The 26264-nt window shown below is 46.7% G+C and overlaps 1 protein-coding gene across 13 annotated transcripts in view; it reads left to right on the forward strand.

Annotated features, from left to right (window-relative positions):
* Positions 1-26264, forward strand: part of Fbrsl1 (fibrosin like 1) — an 89035-nt gene that overhangs the window by 41163 nt on the left and 21608 nt on the right. For 11 of the 13 annotated variants that reach the window (XM_041647554.1, XM_041647601.1, XM_041647603.1 and 8 more), the window contains one exon: positions 17697-17726. The exons of the other annotated variants lie outside the window; for them this stretch is intronic. In XM_041647554.1, the coding sequence (XP_041503488.1) occupies positions 17697-17726 (30 nt within the window). The remainder of the gene's footprint in view (positions 1-17696; positions 17727-26264) is intronic. 13 annotated transcript variants of the gene reach the window in all.

Raw genomic sequence — 26264 nt, forward strand, 5'->3', positions numbered from 1 at the left:
GGTCTGTGGACATCACAGAGAGGTCACCTAAGGAGATCTTTGACAGGGAGACTTGTACCCTTCTTTGCAGGGTGTACCCTTGGGCAGCCTTGTTCACGTCTGATCACTGAGAACAGCAGCCCTTGAGAGTGGTTGTAGATGCCCCAGGTATGATGGACCTGCCTTCTCTGTTGCCCTCCCCTGTACCTGATGCTTCTGAGAATGGCACTGTGCCCAGGCCTGTGTTGGGCACTGAGGAGTAAGCTGCTAAGAACCCTTACCCAAGCCTATTAACGTAGAGGGCTCCAGTAGCCACAGCAGATGCTGCTGGCAGTGCTAGAAACTGGTGGCTGAAACAGCCAGAATTGGACTCAAGACACTCATATCTGGGCCAGCACTTGGGCAGAGGAATAAATCCAAGCCCCATCTCTGTCATCTAAATTTTCAGGGGTCTGAAGCATCCCTTGGGAAGGAAGAATACTACATCTTGGAGCAGACTCCTGATGCTGTGGTTTTGTGTTACACTAAAGTATTAGGCAGAGGTTCTACAGCTAATCTAAGTTAGATAACAGGTCATCTCTGGCCTACCTATGGTAAAATAGACAGATTGGAGACCCATGGAGTATCTGCAGCACCACTACTCTGAGCTACCAGGCCCCTTTTGTGCTTCTAAGTCCACAACCATCATGCAATCGTTCTCCCCAGACTTTGATTTTCTAACGTTTTCTTAAAAAGCCTACAAGTAACTTGCCAGATGCTTGTAGCTTAGCCCCCTGTGGCAGCTGCATAGGAGTGACAGACGGTGCCAGGAAGGGAGCCTACTAGTCCACAGTATGACTGGCTGTAGGGTTCTCTCTGAGCCAAAGACCCAGGAGGGCCTGGCGCCTGCACATAGACCTGAGGCTTCCACAGACAGGCAGGTGTATTAGAACTGACTTGAATTGACAGAACTTTAGGGTCCTCCTGTGTAGAATTTCCTGCTTCAGAGTGCCACGTGAGTCCTGACACCTGTAAACTATTTCCACAAGGGACAGACCTCATTTGTCCTATGGGTTCAGGTGAGACCGATATCCAGGCAGAGAGCAAGAGACAATGCCCAGTCTTATCAGCAGGTGTGTATGTCTGGATGTCTGTTGCATGTGTCTATGGATGTGGGAGGCTTTTGTGTATAGTGGGGTACTGTACCTGTTGTTTTCTTTATATTCTGTGGTTTATGCATTCCTGAATATCTGTAGACACTACTCTTGTGCCTCTCTAGCTTCTCAGGGGATCCTTAGTGCTCATTGTATTTGTGTGCACCTCTGGCTTTGTAGCACTGGTGTGTGTGTGTGTGTGTGTGTGTGTGAGAGAGAGAGAGAGAGAGAGAGAGAGAGAGAGAGAGAGAGAGAGATGCCCCCCTACCTGAACATGTCCTCTTCTTGTCCCACAGTATCATCATGCTCAGTGACATCACTATGTATCTCCAACCTTGCTTTGTTTTGTTTTGAGATAAGGTCTCTCTATGTAGCCCTCACTTTCCTGGAACCCACTTATATAGACTGGCCTTGAATTTACAGAGATTCACCTGCCTTCCCAGTGGTGTGATTAAAAGCGTGCTCCACTATACCTGGCTGAAGCAGGCTTTCATGGACTGCCAGCACCAAAATCATGACACAGAGACTTGTTATTAATTATAACTGTTCGGCCTTAGCTTAGGCTTGTTTCTAGTTAGTTCTTTTTTTTTTTATTTTTTAACTTAAATTAGCCCATCTCTATTAATCTGTGTGCTGCCCCGAGGTTCCTTGGCCTCTTCTACTTCATGTCCGTCCTGCTTTCCTGCTTCCTCCGTGTCTTGCTTGCTGACCCCTGCTGGCTGGGGGGCTCCCCTCTTCTCTCTGCCTGCCAGCCTCACCTGTTCCTCTTCTGCCTAGCTATTGGTCATTCAGCTTTTTATTATTTATTTATTTTCAGGTGCCTTAAGCAGGCAAGGTGAAATAGCAACACACCTTTTAGACAAATGCAACACATCTTTACATAGTTAAGCAATTATTCTGCAGCACAAACAAATGCAGCACATCATCTTTACATATTTAAACAGATAGTCTATTCCACAACACCTGGCTTCAGGTTGCACTTTTTAAAAAACTAATTTTGTAGTACTAGGAATTGAATTCAGGGCTTTGTACTTGCTAGACTGCATTCCTCCACTAAACTACACATCCCAGTCTGCAAACTGTATTTTTGGGTTTTGTTTGTTTGTTTGTTTGTTTGTTTTTATTGAGCTATACGTTTTTTCTCTGCTCCCCTCCCTGCCTCCCCTTCAACCCTCACCCATGGTTCCCATGCTCCCAATTTACTCAGGAGATCTCTGCAAACTGTTTAAAGTAGGTGAATTTTGCTAAGATTTATCCTCAGAAACTTCCCTAGTTATTGCTCATCCTTAAAGCTTTCATCCAAAACGCTAGACACTGCCTTCCCAATACACCATCAAATGTTTGTTAATGCCATAAAATTAGTCAGAGAGTGATTTTCTTAATTTGGTTTGCTCACAGCCCAGAGAGTGGTGTGTCTCCTGCAAAGCAGGACTGAGAGGCTCCTCTTGTGAAAAAGAAATGAGAACAGTTTCTATATATAAAAACACCAGTCAGCCTCCTTACACTCAGGATTAAGAATGTTCTGGAAGTGCCCATGCCCAGCAAGTGCAGACATTGTCTAGGAGCAGGAGCAGAGGAGGTTGTAGCCATAGAGGAGCTGAGATGGCCAGTGCTGGGGTGATGCATCCTGGAGGCCTAGCGAGTCTGGAAGGTGGAGTTGGATTTCTTATATTACCCCTGCTCTCCAGATGGGGTCTCAAGGCTCAAAGAAGCTACAGAACCTGCCTGCAGGGCTCTGGCTTCAGAAGAGTAGGCTGGGTCCAAGACCTTTGTCTCCCTCCTATCCCTCAGACACGCACAACCCGGAGCCCTCCGTGGGCCAGTATCCCAAGTATCTTGTCAGTGTTAGAAAAGGACCTGTTGCTGACCAGGCAGTGGTGGTGCACACCTTTAGATCCCAACACTCAGGAGGCAGAGACGGGCAGATCTCTGTGAGTTTGAGGCCAGCCTCTACAGAGTGAGTTCTAGGACAGCCAGGCAGTGAGGACTGTTACACAGAGAAACATCATTCCTTGTCTGAGTGTCCTGCCTAGACCCTCCACCTTAGTATCTGGAGCACCTTCAGGAGCCCTGGTACCCCCAAACAGCCTTCCCTTTGGTCTCCATTGTCCTGCAGTCTTTCCCATCATAGGAACCCCAGCTACAGAGTTGAGAAAGGAATTACTCATTTCTTTACTCCTCTTCCTCCTCCAATAAGCGTTCAGTGAGTATCTCCTGTGTGTCAGTGTCCTACTGACAACAAATGCATGGCTGACCTAGCAACTCTCATCTCACAGGCTAGATAAGCCTCCAGCCTCCATCACACTGTGCCTGTCAGCTCAGGTGCTAGGCGGCTTCCACACCTGCTGGGCATGGGCACTTCCAGAACATTCTGAGTACTGCGGGTAGAGAGGCTCATTATAAGTAGTGAATAAGAGGAGAAGCAGAAGGGTCAGGCAGGTATAGTCTTGTTTACATAGTATGGCAGGAGCAGGCATGTGTAAACCATGCCTAAGGGTGGCCTTGGGGTAGAAGCCTAAGTATGCTTGAGGAGCCACAGACAGGTGAAGAGAGAAAAGCTGGTGAGGTAAGGTTCCACCTGGGCAGTGGAGCCCAGAGGAAGATCTGGCTGTGATGCGCTGAGAGAGCCATTGAGGGTTTATAAGAGAATAGGATGTAATGAGGACAAAATGGCGCTGTCTTCTTCCAATCTTGATGGCTACAATAGACTGAAGATGCTTTTGTTGGAGGGCAGGCCTCAAGGTCAGGTATAGAAGCACTTAGGATCCTTCCAGGAAGCAGTACCTGCCAGAAAAGTCCCCTTGGTACCTTGCACAGGGTATGATTAGCTGATTATTATGATGCTTGTCTTTGAGCAATTTAAAAAGGGTTTTATTTTTATTCATTTTTAAAATTTTTATTTTTTTAGTGTGTGTGTGTGTGTGTTTGTGTGTGTGTGTGCTTGTATGAGTTTATGAGTACCATGTGCTTCTAGGTGCCTGCAGAAGAGGGCTTTGGATCCCCTAGAGCTGGAATGACAGGTGGCTTTGAGCCGTACAATGTAAGTGCTGTGAGCCAAACCCAGGTTCCCTGCCAGGAGGAGCCAGGAAGGGAACCTAGCATCCTAGATAGCTCCAGAGTGGGCCAACAGCTGGGGAATGGAGGGGCGTCCAGGTGTGTGTAGCGTGGGGTGGAACTTAAGCAACATTGTCACAGTTTGTACAATACCCTTTACTGTATGTTGGGAACACAAAGATCATCAACGCAATTAAAAATCAACAACACAATTAAAATGAAAGTGTGTACCCTTGAGAAATTAATGGAAAACAGGAAGGAAGCTCCAAGCAAAATCACACAGAATCCCTTTTGTGGTGAATGCCAGGCCGAGTCTGAAAGGCAGAACTAGCATGTGTCCCAGACATATGACCCTAGGGAGCAGACAGATAAGGAGTGTCTGTGGTACAGTTCTAGCACAGTGTTCTTTGCTTTCCCAGAGGGTGACCCCACAGAGAATAGATAGGGAACACTTGTCTAGCTTTTCCTTGCTGTTATGTAAACACAATCTGAGAAAACTAGTAACATTTCTCAGAATAGAGTTGGTTTCAAGCATAAATTCACAGGTTTTCAGCTCTGTAAAAATTGTGGGAACATTCCAGAATAACGTAAGGTGCTGAACAAGTATCCTTTCTAGGGCCCTCCAACTCCTTTACAGAGTAAGGAAGAGCACTCTGTATCAGCGTAAATGAATGTAGACAGATTGTAAAAATATATACAGCTTTAATGGGGAAATAGACTTACAGAACCACAGGTTCCCGCGGAGAACAGGAAAACAGAAGGGGCGGTTGGGAGCGCGCCAGCAATCTTTATAAGTAAAAAATATCCTCGGGGGACCCTGCCCCCTGCTAGCAAGGTGATTGGCTGGGTCTCTCCTAAGCACTCTGCAGACAAATCTCTGGGGCTCACCTTGTTAGACTGACCTCATGATAGAATTGTCTCAATGAGAGGCAGATGACATTATTGCTGAGCCACCAGAGCCATGAGCATTTGCTAAATGAGCTGGAGCCTAGATCTCACAGCTGAGGAGGGGGTTCACAATGCTGAGCCTGGTTATAGAAGGAGCCAGACTGGTAGGGAGTCAACTTGTTCTGGATCCCTAGTCTGTGGATGGGGCTGAGGCGGGGTAGAGGTTACCAGGTTCTCTCTAGGTTGACTTGGCCAATCCTCTTCCCCAGGCTGTCCCTCACAGATACTGCTCCATGTCTCACTGATATGCCAGCTAATAGTCAAGGCTCCTGAACAGGCTGACAGAACAGGCTGCACCTTTGTCAGGAGACAGGATGCCAGTGTGGGTGGCCATTGTCCTCATTGCCCTCCTCTACTGAAGTCTCAGGCTACAGAGGAAGCTGGCAGAGGGTTGGGTGCGTACCCAGAGATCATAGCTGCATGAGTGGTCAAATGGTCCCACAATGGGTTTGCCTATATGGGCTATAACTTAATTGACTGTTAATTGTGTAAATAGTGCTTTGTTTGGTTTTAAAGCCTAAACACTCAGAAAGTGGATGAGCAGAGTAGACAGAAATGGAGTTTTCAGGCTTATTGACTACTACATAATTAATCAGGCTGATTTTGATGGCCTCATGCAGAGGGTTGACTAGGCAAAGGGCCTAACTTAAATCTAGGACTCAACTCCCCCTAGTTGTGCTTGAGGATTAGCCCCATCCCTATGGGCCTCGGTTTCCCCATTAGTGACCATGTATATGATGGTACCTGAATGAGGCATGTCATTCCCATCTGGGTTTTACCAGTGACTGCCAGAGATTCATCTAGGGAAAGAAGGGAAAAGGAAGATCAGGTAGACTGTACATTCTAACCTGGGCAGGAGTCCTAATGACCCAACCCTAGGGCCCTGTCCTGTCCTGTCCCAGCCAACCCCATCTTTGAAGTTGACAGTATATAGACATATAGACCATATATAGGTCTCTTTCCACCACCCCTCCCCCAGGTACTGCTGTGTCCATGTCTCTCATGTGTCTACATCTAGTCTGTCAAGTCATGTTGGTCCATCTCAAAGTGCACTGCATCAGCCTGAATCTAGCAGAGCCACCTTGATCTCAGCTCAGTCTGTTACCTGTGGCTCCATCATGCCCATCATATTACCACTGGTCTTTGATCTTGGCCACCTCCTACCCTTCTCACCTTTCCAGCCATATCTCTCTCTGTAGCCTCCCCAGGTTTTTCCCCTTGCCTGTTGTTGACAGAGGTTTCTGTCCTGCCTGGTCCTGCAGCCATTCAGTCCCAAAGAAACACACAGAGGTCTATATTAATTAAACTGGTTGGCCTATTAGCTCGGGCTTTTTATTAACCCTTACATCTTAAATTAACCCATAATTCTTGTCTGTGTTAGCCACGTGGCTAATCTTTTATCAGTGAAGCATTCTCATCTTGCTTTCTCTGTGTTTGGCAGACTGAGCCTTTCCTCTTCCCAGAATTCTCCTATTCTCCTGTTCTGGTTTGCTCTGCCTATACTTCCTGCCTGGCTACTGGCCAATCAGCATTTTATTAAACCAATACAAGTGACAATTCTTTTTTTTTTCCTTTTTTTTTTGTTTTTTTAAAACATATTTATTTATTTATTTATTATGTATACAATATTCTGTCTGTGTGTATGTCTGCAGGCCAGAAGAGGGCACCAGACCTCATTACAGATGGTTGTGAGCCACCATGTGGTTGCCAGGAATTGAACTCAGGACCTTTGGAAGAGCAGGCAATGCTCTTAACCACTGAGCCATCTCTCCAGCCCCCCAAGTAACAATTCTTTACAGTGTGCAAGACCATTGTCCCACAGCAGCCTGTCTCTACTCCTTTCAGCAGTACATGCTCAGTCTCCCATGACTGACCTTCCCTCTGAGGTTGGGTCTGTTGTGTGTATCACAAGACCTTCCATTGCAAGCATTGAATGGAGGTCCAAGAGACAGCTGTCTTCTATAGTCCGGAGTACAGGGAAATCATTTTGGGCAGGGATGTTCAGCCTAGCACCTCCTTGTCTCTGATTGGCCATCACCTTGGCTGTAGCATGTGGGAACTGGATAGCAATGCTCAAATTGCCTGGCTTTACCCTAAACTAACTGTTACCAGTCCTATATGTGCCTCTACTGGACTGAACCTAGAACCTGGTTCTGGGCCCCAAACTCTGTTCCCAGCCTCTGCTGGCTGACTAGCCACAGCAGGTCCTTTACCCTCTCAGCCTCCAATTCTTCTTTGAAATGGACAACTAAGCATAGAGTGGCCACAATTCCTACCTTACATCCTAGCACACACCCCCCCCCCCCCAACTCTGTACCCTTGTCCTTAGTGATCCATCAAGTACAAGGGCTCCAAGCAAGACACAAGTGGAGGGCTGGAGAAATGGCTCAGTGGTTAAGAGCACTGCCTGCTCTTCCAAAGGTCCTGAGTTCAATTCCCAGCAACCACATGGTGGCCCACAACCATCTGTATTGAGATCTGATGCCCTCTTCTGGCCTGCAGGCATACATGCAGACAGAATATTGTATACATAATAAATAAATAAATAAATAAATAAATAAATAAATAAATATTTTTAAAAAAAAGACACAAGTGGAAAAGAAGTTTATGGAACCATCCCTAAGGACTCAAAGCAGCCATGGGGAAGTTGATGATCTGGCTGCATGGGGTAGATTCTCTGACCTGCCGACTCACTTCATCTAAGTGGGGATGGGAAGGAGTTTCACTGACTTATTCTCAGAGGTGAACATAAAAGTGAGCAATGACTCCACATATTAATCCCAGTCTGGTCATAAGAACTTTTCAGTGCTGAGGTCAACATGTGACCTCCTCACTAGTCACCCAGAGTCCCATAAGGGCAGTCCACGTTAACTCTTGGCTCCTTATTTTAGCTGGATTGCTAATCAGAACGTACACAGATGGAGCTGAGCCTCTTCCCACTCCATATCTGCAGAGGCAATGCATTTCCTAGACTGGGCTGTGGAGTCTTCATTCCCTTGCCTGATTCTTCTCAGGCTGCTCCCACTAAACCTGTGTGAGAGCTGGAATTCAAGTGCTGGAGGCCCAGGACAGAGGAGCCTTAGCCCAGTTAGTGGCATGGCACTTGATCACCCTCACAGGATCCAGAGAGGAGTTGAGGACAGAAGCAGAGTGCCAAGAATTGTGTGTGAAGCCTAGCTTCATCATCTCCTACGGTACACTCAGGCATACAGCACTAATGCTAAGATACATATGCATATATCCGAGGGTTCATGCCTACCATAAAGTTGCCACATGCACTGAATATACCAGGTCAGCAGGAGCCAGTGGAACACCTGTATGTTATGCTACCTGTACATGCCTCAGGCAACCTCTCTACAGCTGAGTGGCACCTTTGGTGCTCAATATCCTTGTAGCTGAGACCTTACCCCATTCTTGAGCCAGGCTCAATAGACTATCCTGAGACTTTCTTGTGCACACTATGGCCATTAAACCTGCATCTTCAAATGTTCTGGTTCCTTTATTCTGCTTCATTTGTATCTCCTTGGGCCTCTCATTGGAACATCTTTCAGCTGGTCAGCAGGACCAGGCCTCCTTGTCCCAAACAGCCCTGAAGTAATATCTTACAGCAGCTCTTGCATGGTAACTGGGCAGAAACCCAACCTACACTTGGCCCTGTCTGAGCCTCCTGCAGCCCTTCTTTGGCTCAGGTATGGTGACCTGTGGGAATTTGGGGAGGCCTGCCTCCTGTTTCTTTCTGTCCCTCCTCCTTGCTCAACATGGTGGAGTAACTCTGGCTACAAGGTCCTCATGAATTTTCATTCTTTTCAGTGGTGAGACAGCGGTGAATATTGTTGTAAGAGTTCACACAGAAAGGACAGTGCTGCTCCTGCCTTGACCATGCTGACTTGTGTCTCTGTGACAAGAAGTTCCCACCCCAGCAGGCAGGGGTGTAGGAAAGCCTGAGTGATAGGAAAACTGTCAGGTCAGTCCATGTAGGGAATGGCTGCAAAGGTGAGTAGATAACAGGGAGGGAAGGAGCTTCAATAGGTAAAATACCTAGCACATTCTACTTAAAGAAGGATTTATTTAACTGAGTGGTACTGCACACCTTTAACTCCAGTGCTTAGGAGGCAGAGGTGAGTAGATCTCTGTGAGTTTGAGGCCAGCCTGGTCTACATAGTGAGCTACAGGACAACCAGGGATATTTAGAGAGACCATGTCTTAAAAAAAACGCCAGGTATTGGTGGCACATGACTTTAATCCCAGCACTCGGGAGGTAGAGGCAGGTGGATCTCTTGAGTTCAAGGCAAGCCTGGTCTATAGTTCCTGGTCTAGTTCCAAATAACCAAGGCTACCCAAAGAAACCCTGTCTCGACCCCCACTCCAAAAACAAAGTAATAAATAAAATAAGATCATGGGATTGTACTGCTCACATTCAAGGAGGAAAACCCATTCTAAAGTATATCACCTAGCAGTTCTGAATCCCGTTAGGTTAACTTTAATTGTCTTGCTCTCATTCCATATGAACTTGAAACCCAAACTGAGCATTCTACTCTTGGTCCTAAAGTGGCATGTTTAGTCACTGCAAAATGCATTTAGTCCATCTCAAAAGTTGCTCAGGATTCGTTGATTAGCTAGACTGGCTCCCCCACATCCCCAGTGCTGATTATAAGTACATGCCGCCATGCCTGGCTTTTCACTCAACCTTTAAGTCTTTATGTTTGTGTGGTAAGTGATTTACCGACTTCACCATCTCCCCATCAAGGAGGTTTCTTCTTAATGATACTAGTCTCTTAAAAAAAAATTACAGCTATTTTCTCTATGCTTCCTGATCTGCAACTTTAAATGAATTCAAACACCTTCCTAGCCAAACTGTGCATCTTCTGTATCTTTCTACTCCATTTGCTGTTGTCTGTCACTGTAGACCTGAGTAAGGGCAGTAACCATGCCACCGCTTGAATAATATGCTGTCTTGAAATTTCCTCCACCAAATGAATTCTTTTGTGTTTTAAATCACCCTCACTGAAGTTCTTAGGACATGGACAAAATGCAAACAGATTCTTTGCCAAGATGTAACAAATAGTTGCTTATAGCATGGATCATAAAAACCCAGAGACAGATATCGGGGTTCAACCTAAAGTTCAGAAAAGTAAAGCAGCCAGCCATTGGAGAACTCTTACCTCTAAAAATCCTCAGACTGGCCGGGCGGTGGTGGCACACGCCTTTAATCCCAGCACTCGGGAGGCAGAGGCAGGTGGATCTCTGTGAGTTCGAGACCAGCCTGGTCTATAAGAGCTAGTTCCAGGACAGGCTCCGGAACCACAGAGAAACCCTATCTCGAAAAAACAAAAAAAAAAAAAACAAAAAAAACAAAAAAAAAGAAATCCTCAGACTGAAAGAGACCAAGTTCCTGTCACATCCCACCTTATATGCCTCTCTTGTGCTGGGATTAAAGGCACATGACTCCCTAGTAATGGGATTAATGGTGTGATCCACCACCATCTGGATCTGTTTCTACATTGATCTTGTGTAGCCCAGGGTGGTTTTGAACTCACAGAGGTCCATCTACCTCTGTCTCCCAAATCCTGGGATTAAATGTGTGTGACACCACTACCTGGCCTCTAGTGGCTTAATTTTACCTTCTGGGCTTCAGGTAAGCTTTATTTATAAAACATAAATAAAATATCACTATATTTCCCCTTCTCTAAAATTTTTAAAAAGGCTATAACTAATATAAGAAACCATTTATAATAAGTACAGTAACTATATACAATGTACAGGCAATAAATACATCAACAATGTCTAGTCCATTTGCGTTTGACAAATTCAGAGAAAATACTCCATATCTATCCTATCTTGATGAGTCCAAAGTCTTGTACCTAATTTACTTTCTATCGTAGCTTGCATTACCATCCATAACTATCTTTTGATAGCTTTCAACCTTATATGCTTTATATTTCTTTAGTGAATTTCTTTTCTGAGCTCATAAACAATGAAAACTATAACTCTCTAATTTTCAACTACCTCAGAAACCTGAGAAGGAAATAATATTAACTGAATAAGCAGGAAGTGTAAGCAAGTGACTTCCAAAAAAATGTGAGATATGACAGAAACATCTGGCTGCCTGGACAGTCACCCAGAGGTCCTCTGCAGTGATGGGGCATCCGCCTTTGGCCGAGAGGCCTAGAATATCTGACAGACTTTTCTATGAAGCAGGGTTTTTGAAGAACTGTCCTACCTTGTCTGGGCAAAGTTTGGCAGTCACTCTCTTTTGTGTCCTGCTTGTCCCATTAGGACAGCATACTGCCAGCAGTCAAGGCAAGGGCACTTTCTTGCCCAGTGGCTTACTTTTGCCACAAAGAAAGTAAACTCCATATGGAGGTTTGTTTTTTTTTTGTTGTTGTTGTTTTTGTTTTTTGCTGCCCATCATCTTCTCTGAAGTAGATTGGTGCTTCCAGGAGCAGACATGTCTCATTATCATTAAAAAAAAAAGAAAAAGAAACCTATGTTATTAAAACATCTTAAATGCCATATTCTGTAGATCTCTGAAGTGTTTGAAAATGACATGTTTACCTAAAATATACCTTTGTTTGACCTTGAAAACATACCTAATGTGACTCCAAGTTCAATTGTAATAGGTGATTAACTATTAACCTGCATTTCTTTATTATCCTAAACAGTTGGTAATAATAATTTCCAAGGACTAGAAATTTACATTGCATTTTTAAATGAGCTGTGTAAGTACAATACTTTGAACAAGAGTAGAAATGTATTACAGTATGTTTTAACAAAATTAATCTCAAATTTTTATCAATATATAAAATTTGTATACAATATACAAAAATCCAATACAATGCAAAACATTTAAAACTGGTAGTTGCTTTTTAAAAGTAGATTCAATACTCTACCTTTTTATCTTATCATATTATATCCCTCTTTTTTTCTTTTCAAAAGAAGAACCTTGAATCTAATTTCCATTGTTTAGCTTTTTCCTGACCATTACTAATAACAACTTGTAACCAATCCCCCTAAACAATAATTAATATCCATAACCTATTGAACAATCAAAAACCACTCACCCTACCTCTTGGGAATGTGGGCGTCATATTCTTAAATTTACTTCCTGCTATTTGGGGGCAATGGCATCTTTAGGGGATCCTGAAAAGAAAATTTTTGATTAATTGTCAGCAAAAGATTACCATGAATATTCATTAGTCCAATGCCTGCCTTTGCCACACCTTCCACATAATATAGAAAGGAAGGGCATTCTGAATGGATTATTCTTAGAAAAACATTGTTTCTAGGAAAGCCCTATCTATAATCCCTTTTAAGGTGACCTTGTTTGCCATAGTTATAACATTTGATATTTTGATTTTCCTCACACCTCTGGAAATCACTTCTCTTATCCATGCATCATCATGTTCATGAGATTCAATATTAATTGTATCTCGGATTCATTCATTCACAGGTGCTGACCTTGCCAGGCGGTGGTGGCGCACGCCTTTAATCCCAGCACTCGGGAGGCAGAGGCAGGTGGATCTCTGTAAGTTTGAGACCAGCCTGGTCTACAAGAGCTAGTTCCAGGACAGGCTCCAAAACCACAGAGAAACCCTGTCTCGAAAAACCAAAACAAAACAAAAAACAAAAAAAACAAAGGTGTTGACCTTATGTTTAACAGTCTAATTATTCTTCTGCATAGTGAATTGGCATTTTTTTCGAGACAGGGTATCTCTTTGTAGCTTTGGAGCCTGTCCTGGAACTAGCTCTTGTAGACCAGGCTGGCCTTGAATTCACGAAGCCAAAGGTTGAATTATTCTTTGTCTAGCTTCTGAATTTTGTATCATTCTATTTACTGCTGAAGTCAATCTTTGTAAAGCTTCCATTGAGCCCTGTATAACTTTAGTAAATGACTCAGTTTTCTTTTCTATTTCTCCATTTCTCTCACAAGCAGTCAAAGCTGCTATGGGGCATAAACCCAGGGTGTGGTCATCACATACAGCCTGCCTTTCTATAGTAACACAGTCTCCTTCTCCAAGAAACCTCTAGCTTTACTCTGCTGTTCAATAACCTTAGCCTCTTCGCTGAACCAGGTACTCCTTTGTAATTGCGGACCAGGCTCTAAGACACCCTTAACCAATTTTATCCAGTCTTTAGGGATAATTCTATTACAAACTGACCATGAGTTAACATTTGCTTCACAATAAATGAATGCATGCTGTGTGAGACTTTTGCTTCCTTGAATCTCCTTAAATCTAACATTGGCACAGGAGCCCAGTTAGCTGTGACAGAGCCTCTGCCATTTGGTTACCGTAAGGCTACTGGATATAATAAGGTTGTTTGTCTGAAAACTTTGGGCTGTTCCTCTCTATTATTTTTGTTTGTTTTGTTCATTTATTTTTGTTTTTTGAAACAAGGTTTTGCTGTAGTTTTAGAGCCTGTCCTGGAACTAGCTCTTGTAGACCAGGCTGGCCTCGAACTCACAGAGATCCTCCTGCCTCTGCCTCCTGAGTGCTGGGATTAAAGGCGTGTGCCACCACTGCCCAACTATTCCTCTCTAGTCTTATAATGCAATGCTGAAATTGGCTCTCTATTAAATTCTTCTGTGATCTGTTTTATTATGTTTTTCTAAGGCCTGTATCTTAGCACTCAGATTAACCAGCTTTTTTAGTGATAAGACAAAAATGATAATGTTTACAATTGACATTACGTAAATCTCACTTAAATTAGATATCCTCTCATTTAATCATTCCATTTTAAAACTGTCTAATGTATTATTATATAGAGACCCAAATCCCTCCATTATAATGTTTTTTTTCCATTTTTTTTAATGTGAGAAAAACTTTCTTTTTGAACTAATTCCTCACTTTAAGAATTCTCAATTGTTTTACTAAATCTACCAATGATGTTGATGAGGGTGTGAGGCTGATTGCTGCTGTGTGGAACAGCTACCTAGTTTGGCAGCAGCCCGAGAAGGGTTTCAGGGAGAGTCTACAACCCACAGTGGAGAGAACCCGCTGTCTGAAAAACACACAGGGGCTTCTTCAGAAAAAGCACGTGTGTTGGGGCTGTCTGAAGGCTGCAATGATATAATCCCAAACTAGATCAGAGGCTGGGGGGAGGGAGCCTAGCCAGGTGGGGCTGGAGCCCATGTGCAGCTCTGGCCTATACAACCCCTCTCAAATTCACGAATTTTTGAGAACTCATACTCCAAACGTTGAGTGCCAAATGTAGCACAAATCATAAAAACCCAGAGACGGGTATTGGGGTTCAACCTGAAGATCAGAAAAGCAAAGCAGCGAAGCCACTAGAGAGCTCTTACCGCTAAGAAATAGATCCTCAGACTGAAAGAGAGCCAGTTCCTGTCTCATCCCACCTTAGTTGCTAGCCCAGTTTCTAGTAAAGGCCTGTTGTTCTCTGAATGAGCCTAGCTTTTACTAAGCTAAGCTTTTTTTCTTTTGGCATTCTAGTCTTCCAGACTCCTACCAAAATGGCCCATTAAGTTCTGCTTAAACCATTCTATGCCTTCTCTAGCCTATAGCTTCAGACTCTTGTGCAACCCTCCCACAAACCCATTCTAAAGGCCTATTACAGCATGGGCATGTCACAGCAATAGTCCCACTTCTTGGTTCCAGGGCTTTCTTTAGTTATTTTTTGTAACCTATGACAACGTACTTGGCAAAAGCAAATTACAAAAGAATTTGTTTGAGCTCACAATTAAGAGGAACCAGTCCATCATGGTTCAGAAAGTAGCAAGAAGCAGAGAGAAGAATGATAGTATTCAGCTCAGTTTTTCCTTTTCTCTTAGTCTAGTACCCTAGATAATGGGATGGTGTCACCTGTATTGAGGGTGAGTTTTACAACCTTCATGAAACCTCTTTGGAAATATCCTCAGAGACATGCTTGGAAGTATGTTTCCTAGGTGTTTCCAAATCCTGTCAAGTTCACAGGATTACCCATCAGAGTCGTGATGGGGATGGGAGAAGTAGTAATGATGGTGATGGTCTTATTACTATACCATCACACATTTATCATACCAGCTGTCCAGCTCCTGAACATGGCTTAGGCTGCTTTCAGAAGGTGGATATGTCTCTTTTCCCCACCTTGCCCTGATTAAATTCTAACTCCATTGCAGTTAAATGTTAAGTCAGTGGTACTTAATCACATGACTGTGTTTATGGTGCGGTCTACATATGGCTGATGATATAGCACTGTCTAACAATTATAAGATCTGGGCAGCCTCTCCTGTATCTTCTGGAGGGTCCTCTCACTTGGCAGACACCATAAGTTGCCCTTCGTCAGGTTCTGCTGCTCAGCCCTGCTGGTCTGGCTTCAGATCTTAAAGCCATGGGACAGTCTGTTACCAGTCTAGGTCTGTGAATTGCTGTTCTGGCCATAGATCTGGTGCAGGTGGGCTCTGGTGCTGAAGAAGGAGCAGAGGGTAATGCTCACAGACGATTCAGTTGTCATCCAGCTGCCCCACTGACAAATATGCCATGCAGGGCTCTGACCTGCTGCACTGACAGTTTAACAACGAGGTGTGATGGTAAGAGACCTGATCATAGGTCCTGGCAGCCCAGGCAGCAAGGTAAGAGGGAGGGACTGTCAGGTCCCGTCCTACCTCCACTCTACCTACACACATCTGTCTCAGTGCTCAGTGACCTGGCAAAAGACTGCCTTGAAGGGCTGCTCATGGCATTTGCCCTGTACTATTGCAGAGGCACTAGAATGTCCTGGCATATTCAGGTTCCACTCAGCTCCATGATTTCATCTCCTATTTCCCGAGCTCTGTCTGGTCACCCCTCCTTCCCCCACAATCAGGCCCTCATTTGCAAACTCTCCTTTATAACACAGACCCTGTTATATGCTATATCACCAGATCTTGCCTACCTCCCAGTGAGAGGGGTGCCAAGGTTTTGAAGGGTCCAGGCATAGTCCTTGCTGAGTGCCTGCTGAGACAGGCCAGTGAAGCTTGGATCTGGGGAGGGGCCTGGCCGTGTGCACAGCTGAAGCGCCACACGAGTCTTCCTTACTCTAGGACAGTCGTTGACTACCCTTTTGGAGGTCTCATACCAGATATCCTGCTTATCAGATATTTAGATCACAGTTCCCAACAGTAGCAAAATTATGGTTATGACATAGTGGCAATAAAATAATTTTATAGTTTGGGGTAACCATGACATGAGAAATTGTATTAAATGGTTGCAGCTTTAGGAAGTTTGAGAGCCACTGGTCTAGGAAATGATGCCCGCCCATGGCTTAGCATCCAGAGTCTTGGTCCCTGCTCACCCTGGCCATGCATGACCCACACTGCATGGGTGAATGGAGGGATCCATGAGCTGCAGTTGTGAAGCCCACCAGCCTCAGAAAACCCCCACATGCCCATCCCAGCTGTCTGGCGTGTTGTCCTTGAGCTGGAGTAGAGCTCCAGCTGCAATGAGCGACTGGTGAACACATTTTAATTTAACTCTAAACTTTGTCATTGAAGACATTATGGCCTTCAATTAGGGCAGTGGAAGGCAGTATAATTTGATGATGTGTAGTAATCAAGTTGAGTACAACTTATAAAGCTAGCACCACACATGTCTGACTATAGCCCAATCTCCATCTCATGTGTCTCAGAGGAGATTTATTTTAAGCCATATAATTTATTTGATGTGCATGTATCATAATCGCAGTTGCTAGCGAGTTTTCCCCCTTTCTGTCTCAGAGGAACCTGCATTGTTCTCTAGCAGTGATTCCTTTTCAAATCTGCTTTCTGAAAACAGTAAATAAAGATTTGTTTTCTTGATTGTCACAATCCTGAGTTAACTCACAAATGGATCTCTTACAGTCTGACTGCCCTGAGCTCCACCCTGGGTTTCTCAGGCAAATCCAAAAACTGAAGGCCACTCACTTCCTTTACCCCTTACATTCCCACCAAGAGAAGCTGTTGTCCCTGCTTTGCAGAAGCATAGACTGAGGCACTGAGAGGTTAAGGGACTTGTCAAGGCTACACAGCTTAAGTATGCTCTTCTCCAGAGGCCAGAGCAGCTGGATGGGATGCTGCCATCTCCAGTTAAATTCCTGTGTTCAGACCAGGAGAAGGAGCATTGTGTCACTATCGCTGCTTCATGGGCCTTTGTGATACCACTTGTCTCTTCTGTACCCCATCTCATCTGGGCATAGAGCAGCTGTTGCTGCTGTTGCCTGGCAGTGAGAGTGTTTGGGGGTGGGGGTAGGGGGGAGATGCTCTTTCAACCTGGGCTCTCCTCACAAAAACTCAACATGGGGTGAGGCCCTGGGGATTTCCTGGGATCGTTGAATTCATCTGAACTGGGAAAAGCTCCCTGCACATTCCCCAAATCACCTTGCATTCAGAAGCTCCAGAGTCTGGCCTGGCCCTTGGGAAATGGAATCTACGTACCCTGAGGCAAGCCAGCTTTGTTATACCTTTCCCCTGTCCCCCTTCCTTCCCATTGAGATAAAGCTGGGAATGTGCACCTGGACCCTGTAGCCTTGTGACTCTGGTTATATGGAAGGCGTTGACTCCTCTCTCTCTCTCTCTCTCTCTCTCTCTCTCTCTCTCTCTCTCTCTCCCCCTCCCCCCCCTCTCTCCCACAGTGCGACAGTGAGAGTGGCGTGGATGACAAGGTGAGCCTGGCTTCTCCTCCCTTTCTTATGGACTGACCTGGGATACCCACTCCACCAACCTTCCCTAAAGCAGGGCAGGCCCTGAAAGCTAGGAAGAGTTCTGTCTATTAGATAGGCAGTGTAGGAAGCTTCTCCCTGGCTGGGGGTGCCTGCCATGACAGTGACTTAGGCATCCCAACAGTAGACCTCAAATAGGCAGCCATTGTTGAAACACTAATGGAGGTCACCCTAGGCACTGGCTGGCCTCAAGGAGGGTAGCAGGGCTTTTGCTGAGCAGCAGCAGGCACCTCCAGGGAGGTGAGGTGGGGGCTGTTGGTCACTATTGCCTTCTACTCTTAGAACAGAGCATCCCCGTTAATCCAGGGTCTGTGCTGCTCAGCGCTGAGTGTTGGAGTAACTTGCTACCACCACCACTGCTCAGGGCCTCCCTGGGTTCTGGAGTCCTCCAGATAGCACTTTCTCATAGATGGTTAAGGGATCCTCAGGACATAGGAGGGAAGGGGCTTAGCAGAAGTCACACTTATCAAGTGGGTAGGGGCAGCAGATTCAGGGTCCTGTCTTACTGGCCTTGACCTCTGAGCAAATAAAGGCCTAGCCTTTATTTGGATATGGGGTTGGATATGGGATTGGATATGGCAATCCCAAATATAGAGGAGAGGACACAGAGGGAGGTGTGTTCCAGATACAGGGCGTGAAAGGGGGATAGAAATTGTGCTTGGACTTTGGTTTGAGGCAAGTTTTTATGGAAAGGGTTTTATATATGTGGATCTTCAGGGTGCACTAAGGGTGTTTGGTGCCTGCTAATGCATACTTTATTTGTAGTGTAGGGCTCCATGGAGCCATGTCTGCCCGACCTCTTGGTAGGTTTCAGCAGGTTCAACTCAACTGACCCCAAATTGTTGAAGGTACATTAACAGGACCCAGGATCAGGCCATGCTGGCTCTGGCGGCTACATGCCTGTATCATGAGGTTTCAAGACCCTGTGCTGCCTCCACTGTGTCCCTCTGCAGTGCAGGCTTTCCTCACAGGTCCCTTGAACAAAACATTTCTGGAAAAAAAGCCCTGGAGATCAGTAAATCCACAAGGAGCCACTGGGGCTCAGGGTGGGAGACTTATGGGGAAGATAAGAGCTGTGCCCCCCCCCGTCTAGAGTTGCTGCCTCCTTCACTGACAGAGGCCTTATACAGATATTAGGAAGCACCTAGGGAAGTGCTCAGCCTGCAGGGCCCTTGGTATAAAGCAAACTTCAGGAAAAAGTTCTCTCTGTAATCCAGAGCTGCTCAGAGCATATGGGATAGGAAGAAAACAGGAAGGGATTTCAAGCTCCTGTTCCTTCATCCTGTCTTTTAGAGGAAACAAATCCGTCAGCCATCTGAGGGCAGGTAACCAGAAGGGCTGTGGGGTCTTCAGAGAGGTCTACCCTGGAGGGGTGAAGTGGGGCCCTGGGGAGGGGTAGTTGCCGAGGAGAGTGGAAGAACACCCCTGTCGCCTTCAGTCGCATCCCTCTGAACAAGAGGAATAAGCCAGGGTAGCACCTGTCCCATTCCACAGTGTCTCTGTTTTGCCACTGTAGTTGGTCTTAGTGGAGTTGAACTGGCATACATAAGGGACACAGAAGCCAGCAGAGTGAGTGACCTGCTGCTTTGGGGATTTTTTTAAGGGAGCAATGGGTCCTTGGGACAGGTTACACATCTGTTTTGTTAACTCAGATTGCTCTTTCCATGAGCGTCTCTCTGTGATGATCTATTTACACACCTGAACTACAGCGAAGTCGCTATCCTGTAGCAATCATGATTGCCATTTCTTGTCACTCCTGAGGCTACCATCCCCGATGGCTCTGTATAGCAAAGGGCTTCGCATGGGAGCTGTATCCTCCCTAGTACCTCCAATACCACAGGTACAGATCATAGCCCAGACCTCTCAACCCTTGCCACAAGAAAGATGCTGACTTCCTGGATACTGAGATCCTGAGTTTAGGGCCTGTGAATCAGGGTCCAGACCTGTACCTCCTTCCTCACAATGCTAAATCTCAGGTGGCCAGATCCTGTGTCCCTCTTGGGCGTAGCTTTGCCAAGGCCAAGTTCCCTACTGAGGTGTTTCTGAGGTGGCATGTCTCTTTTTTCAATGCAGCAAGAACTTGGGAGGGAGGGAGAGAGCCTGCCAGCAGCCATATTCACAGGGGATCCTGGAACTTGGGAGGGAGGGAGCCTGCCAGCAGCCATATTCAAAGGGATCTCTGGGCTTTTCACAGCACTGATTCACATTCCCTGGTACATGTGGCCTGGAAGCAGTGAACAGGGTCGCTGACAAGTGGTGGCTAGGAGAGGCAGACAGATCTGTGAGTTTGAGCCCATCCTGGTATGGTCTGCATAGTGTGTTCCAGGACAGCCAGGGTCATAGAGAGACCCTGGGGGTGGGGGCAGGGTGGGGGGGTGCACAATAAGTTTATTGTATAGGAGTCTTGGCAATGACTCAGATAGGCTTAGCCCTGTAGTAGCAGGAAGAGAGCCTGGGCATGCTGGTGGAGCTGGACAATTCACACAGATGGGGTGGTCCTGTAGACAGGACCTGAGCCTAGTACTCTGGTACTTAGTGTCCCTCCCCCAGGGACAAGCCTGGAGCTCTACTGTAGGTCAGGATGCAGACACTAGACAAGTTCATTGTTACAGATGTTTTACTTCTCTGTCTCCTGAAGCTCAGCATCCCACAGGCTCTACTGGCCCTGTGCAGACAGCTGTGCACCTCCACCCACCAGAGCTACTCTCTACTATGGCAGCTGCCAGTGCAGGGAGTTCTAGCTGCAGGCTCAGGAGTGGGCAGACAGATGGCTCCTTCTCAGGGCTGTGACTAGTATCTAACTGCTTTTTTATTGGAATAATATTGGTGAAAAGTTGTGTAGGGGCTCATAAGGCAGCCCGTTAGGTCCGGGATGGCTGCCAACTCTGCCCAAATGGCCCTAGCTGCCAGCCATCTGGCCAAGATTCCTCCCGAGTACGTGTGACCTCAGCCCTGTGGCTAGCCAGCCTCTGGGACTGTCTGCAGCCCATTTGTAGGTGTCCACTAGGAGACTCTTTTTACACTCTGGCCACCAAGAACATCCTTCCAGGGTAAAGAGACCCCTGTGTGGGTCATCTCGTAAGGGACAGCACAGGTTAAGCACAGCAGTGGAGACTGCGTCCCTCCGGGGGTGAAGTCCACAGACCTCTGCTATACTGTGTATGTCTTAGGTTTCTATTGCTATGATAAATATTATTTAGTATAGGAAGGCAAGGCAGGAACTGCAGCAGAGAGCACAGAGGAGTGCTGTTCACTGGCTTGCTCCCCATGGCTTACTTAGCCTGCTTTCTAAGGAATGCTACTCTGGACTCTTTTCCTAGGGATGGCACTCCCGCACTTGGCTGGGCCCTCCCGCATCAATCATTAATCAAGAAAATATCCCACAGGCCAATTCGATGGAAACACTTTCTCTAATGAGGTTTCCTCTTTCCAGACAATGCTGGCTTGTATCAAGTTGGCAAAAAAATCCAACCAGCACAGTGTACCTTGGGCTTTGGTGATTGGTCCCTAAGTTGGACACCTCTGGATTCCAGCTGCCTGGCACCCTGTTCACCTCTGCATGGCCACCTTTTGTTGGACTGATATCCAGGAGTTCCATTAGGCAGGGGGCAAGGGGTCAAAGGGTACAGAGGCATCTACCACTATGTGGCAGGTATTTCCTGGGCTCCAGACAACCCCAAGATATCCCTGACTTGCCAGCTTTGTTAAAAGGCAAGGCCTCTAAGGGTCAAAACCTTCCTACTGTGAGTGGGGGCCCAGTGAGGAGATATGACTAGTAGGGAGGAGAGTGAAGTCAAGGGCCCTGGATAGCAAGTGGCAGGTGACAGCTTAGGTGGGCTAGATGCAGGACATGTGTGGAAAGGGGATGTGGGCATTTCTGTTCTTGGTGCCCCAGTGAGTGGCAGCTGTGTGTCCTCTTTCAAAGCTTGCTGTGCAGATGTTGGTTGCCAAGTTGAGTAGCCCCTATGGCCACCCTTACCCCTTCAGGCTGGTGCCTTGGGCAGGATCCACTTCCTTTCTGTGTATGGAGAACCACCACTAGCTGCAGATACCCACAGACCCTTTGCCTGCTGACTTTAGGATCTCTCTAAGTGGGGGTACCTGAATGGAGGCCAATAGGATGGTCCCTACTTCAGGGAAGGAGAGGGACGAGTCCAGCCAGCTTCAGGTAGTATCTCCAAGCTACAGGACAGAAGGGGATTGAGCAGAAGCTTCAGAATCCACTAATGAAACATCAAACCTCAGCTCAAGCCAGTGTTGCCCTGCCTTATATATGAGACTCCAAGATACATTCCAAGAATCAAATGATGGAGAAAAGATGTAGAATGAGCTCAGAGCCCACAACTACTTCAGGGTACCCTGGGGTGCCCACAGGCTTTGTGTGTTGACTGAGTTTTCTGTCCTGCCCGGTTCCTACAGTCGTTATGTCCCAAAGAAATCACACAGTGGTCTACATTAGTTATAAACTGATTGGCCCATTAGTTCAGGCTTCTTATTAACTCTTACAACTTACATTAGCCCATTATTCTTATCTGTGTTAGCCACGTCGCTGAGTGCCTTATTTGGTGGGGCAGTCACATCTTGCTTCTTCTGTGGCTGGGACAGGACAGCAGAAAGAGAATCCTCTTCCCAGAATTCTCCTGTTCTCATTGACCCACCTCTACTTCCTGCCTGGCTACTAGCCAATCAGCATTTATTTAAAATATAATTGACAGAATACAGACCATTGTCCCACACCATTTGTGTCTGGTATTTGTTGGGTTTTCTTATTTCTGAGTGTCACCAGCTTTGAGAAGTGCCATGGCTGTTTTTGGTTTTTTGGTTTGTTGTTGTTGTTGTTTTTGGTGGGCTTGATGAGAGAAAAGAGAGTCATGGATGGAAGGATTCCCCATACATGCACATATAGACACGCTAATACATTTTCACTTCCTGATACAAGGAGGCATCTTGATTCCCCTCAGGAGCTACAATAAACACCCTTAGGTGTGACATGACACAGGATTCTTACTAGGTTCCACCCTGGAGAGGTGAGTAGTTCTGGCAAGAATGTGTAGGCAGAGACTGCTTGTTCATTCCTGGCCACCCAGACCCGAAATAATCACACAGAAACTGTATTAATTGCAACACTACTTGGCCAATGACTCTAGTGTATTCCTAGCTAGCTCTTACATCTTAAATTAACCCATATTTATTATTCTGTGTAATGCCACAAGGTTGTGGCTTACCAGGTAAAGTTCTGGCATATGTCTCCTTCAACAGCTACATGGTGTCTCCCTGATTCTGCCTACTCTCTCTCTGCATCTCTGTTCAGATTTTCTGCCTAGCTTTATTCTGTTAAGTCATTGGCCAAAAGCAGCTTCTTTATTTTTTTTTTTTTGTAGTAGGAGGCTGCTTGTTTGTTTCCCGGCCGCCCAGACCTAAAATAATCACACAGAAACTGTATTAATTACAACACTGTTTGGCCAATAACTTATACATATTTCTAGCTAATTCTTACATCTTAAATTAACCCATTTCTATTATTTTGTTTTTTACCAAGAGACTCATAGTTTACCTGTAAGGTTCTCTGGTGACTATCTCTTTTGGCAGCTACATGGCATCTCCCTGACTCTGCTTTCTTTTCTCCTTTATCTCTGCTTGGAATTCCCGCCTTGCCATATTCTGTACTGCCATAGGCCCAAAGCAGTTTCTTTATTAACTAATGATAATAAAACATATTCACAGCATACAGAGGGGAATTCCACATCAAGAATGGGTATCAGAAATTGGTAGAGTGAAGATAGGCATGGTACTTGTATTCTCAGCATTTGTGTGACTGAGGTAGAAATAGGTCAGGTTGGGCTACATAGTAATGTCCTGTCTTTTAAAAAAGAAGAAAAAAATTCAGGTGGTAGTGGCGCATGCCTTTAGTCCCAGCACTTGGGAGACAGGTGGATTTTTGTGCGTTCTGGGGCAGCCTGGTCTATGAAGCGAGTTACAGCTTGGGTTGTTATACAGAGAAACCCCAAGTAGGACAGAACAGGTGAGAGGCATGTTCATGTAATTTGCACGTGGTCATATGAATGCAGGTTAGCAGAGTCAGAGTCAGTTGCTAAACATTCTGCAGGAGTTTTCTTTCCTGTATGTACCTGCCCCCACCCCAGACCATACACAAACTGTGGTTCTTGCCTTCATCCCCCACCAGGGATGACTATGGGCTACAGGGACCTCAGGCTTCCAGTGAATCTCCAATCCTGTGTCCTTGCCTGAAAAATGGAAATAATGGCACAGCCGTGGAGCAAAATAGCTACATTGACTTGTCAGAGGTCACGCTTCTTTCTGGCTCTGTTTCCCCTAATGTAAGCAGAGTAGCAGTTGTCTGTAACTTATTTTTAAGATGAACATGGAATCAAGCCCACGGGCATTTCTTGTAGCTGATGTACGCCGAGCCTGGGGTACCAGGACAGATCAGACAGCCAGGATAAAGCCAGCAGCCCAGCTAGGGTAGATCCACGCCTCGGGGTTGGATTAGTTGGGCCTGCCCGTCCCCCGCCCACATAGCGCCCCGCCTGCCCGCGCCACTGCCACCCCGCCCGATGGCTCCTGGCAGCTGCTCCCAGAGCGCCCTTAGCGCTCAAAGAAGGTGCTGGGGCTTGTGTGCCCCGCGCGTCCGAGGTCCGGCTGAGCAGGACATGCAAAAAGAGGCTACCTGGGTAGCAGCCCCGCAGGAGTTTCTCTGCCACCCATGCCCGTACCGCGCCTAGGGCTCAGACCTTCGAGGAACGCTCCGGAGCACGCGGGATCTGGGTACCCCCGAGGTCAGTGTGCGTTGTGGGCTCCGAAGAGCAAAGCGGGACTTCGGGCTTCGCGGGTGGGGAGCCCTTTGAAGAATGGGCAACAGGACAACCCTGGGAGCCCCGCTCATGCATCCGTCCTCTGCTGGAGCAGGTCGCTCAGAATATCCGTGTTCTCGAAGCTGTACCCGGGGCGCACGTGGTGGCAAGCGGTAGGGGTGTTGTCTGGCGAGGGTCCCGGCCCTTTGGACTTGCGGTGTAGGCAGGCGGGGCACGGTGTGTGTGTGGGGGGGGGCGCCTTTGTCTGCACCCCTGCGCACAGTGGGCCACCGCCACCAGCTGCGTGGTGTCTTGCTCACCTGACTGGAGTTGAGTTCTTTGTCTGGGGCGGGGTGCGGCCGGCAGCCTGCGCTTCCTGTCTGATCTGAGGGTGCCCCTAGGGTCCAGTAGTCTCAAACAAAGCAAGGGGTGACCCTAGCCCCCTCGGAGGATTAGTGGTGTCTTTTTACCAGACATGCCTTTTGCGTGGAACCACAAGCCTGCAACCCAGGGATTTCCCCCATGCTCCTTGGCATGAAGTGACTGTATTCTGCACTCTGGCTGCACACCAGGATTGGAGGAGGACTGCATGCCTGAGGCACGTCCCTGGAGATAATGCCCAGAAAGTTATTAACACAGGGTTGGAAACCCGGTGAGACACTTCACCCGTCTTGGCCTAACCTAGTCATTTCTGAAGTTTGGCAGAAAGGAAGAGGCTGAAGGGACATCTCCGTGCTTGCAGCTCAAACTTGTGCCACTGAAACCACTGGTTTCCTCAGAGATCCTGGAAACTGGAGTCTTCTGGGTCAGGGCTTTTGGGAACAGGGATAACCATCCTGGCCATGTGTTCAAAACCCTAAAAAGCACTAGGATTCCTGCCTGCACCCACGGTCTTCCTGAGCAGATTTGCCTCTGGAGGGAGGGAACTGGCTGTGGCCATGCATGAGTGTCCTTTGATGGGAAGAATATGCCACCCCTGCTTTCCCCTCTCTGCTCCCCACCCCTACACTATTCCCCTTGGCTCTCCAGGATATTCTTAAGGGGTCATTAGGTCTCAATTAGAGGCAGGTAGAGCAGGGGTCACCCTGCCCCCCTCTCCTCACCTAAGCTCAGGCCCTTTCATTGCTGCTTGCTGTTTGTGCTGAGGAACAGGGTCTTATGTCTTGGGATTTGGAAGTTACCATTTGGGTTGGATCTGGAATTGCAGGTCTTGTTCTTGATGGCTTGTTTCATTGTCCTGCCTGAGAGGTCGGGGTTCTTCCTTTTGGGCTTACAGGAGGTCGCTTGGGCTCCAAGCTTACTTGAAACAGAGAGGTCCAGATGGACTTGCTGAAATTTCCTGCACTAAGGACTTGGTGGCACCCAGAGGGCCTGTAGTGAAAACCCCAGGGCAGCCTCTTCAGAGGGAGGCTGGTTGCCGTTTCCTGGTGCCTTGTGGGGCTGGTTGTGTAGGTTCCCAGAGCTGGTACACATAAGGAGGCTATAGACACAGGACAGATGCTGACAGAACTCTAGAGGGGCTTCATGAGATGCCAAGAGAGATTAATGGGGACCATGGTAGCCCTGTGTGCAGAAGAATAGGATAGGAGGGGGGTCTGGGGGTTCTACACAGTTCCACCACAGCCATAGAGAAGTTTGGGCTCTGGCCTGGGGAGAGCCTAAAATTTTC

The sequence above is a fragment of the Microtus oregoni genome, unplaced genomic scaffold (genome assembly GCF_018167655.1).
Source record: "Microtus oregoni isolate MIOR12 unplaced genomic scaffold, Mior012 000003F_ref0000135, whole genome shotgun sequence".
NCBI lineage: Eukaryota > Metazoa > Chordata > Mammalia > Rodentia > Cricetidae > Microtus > Microtus oregoni.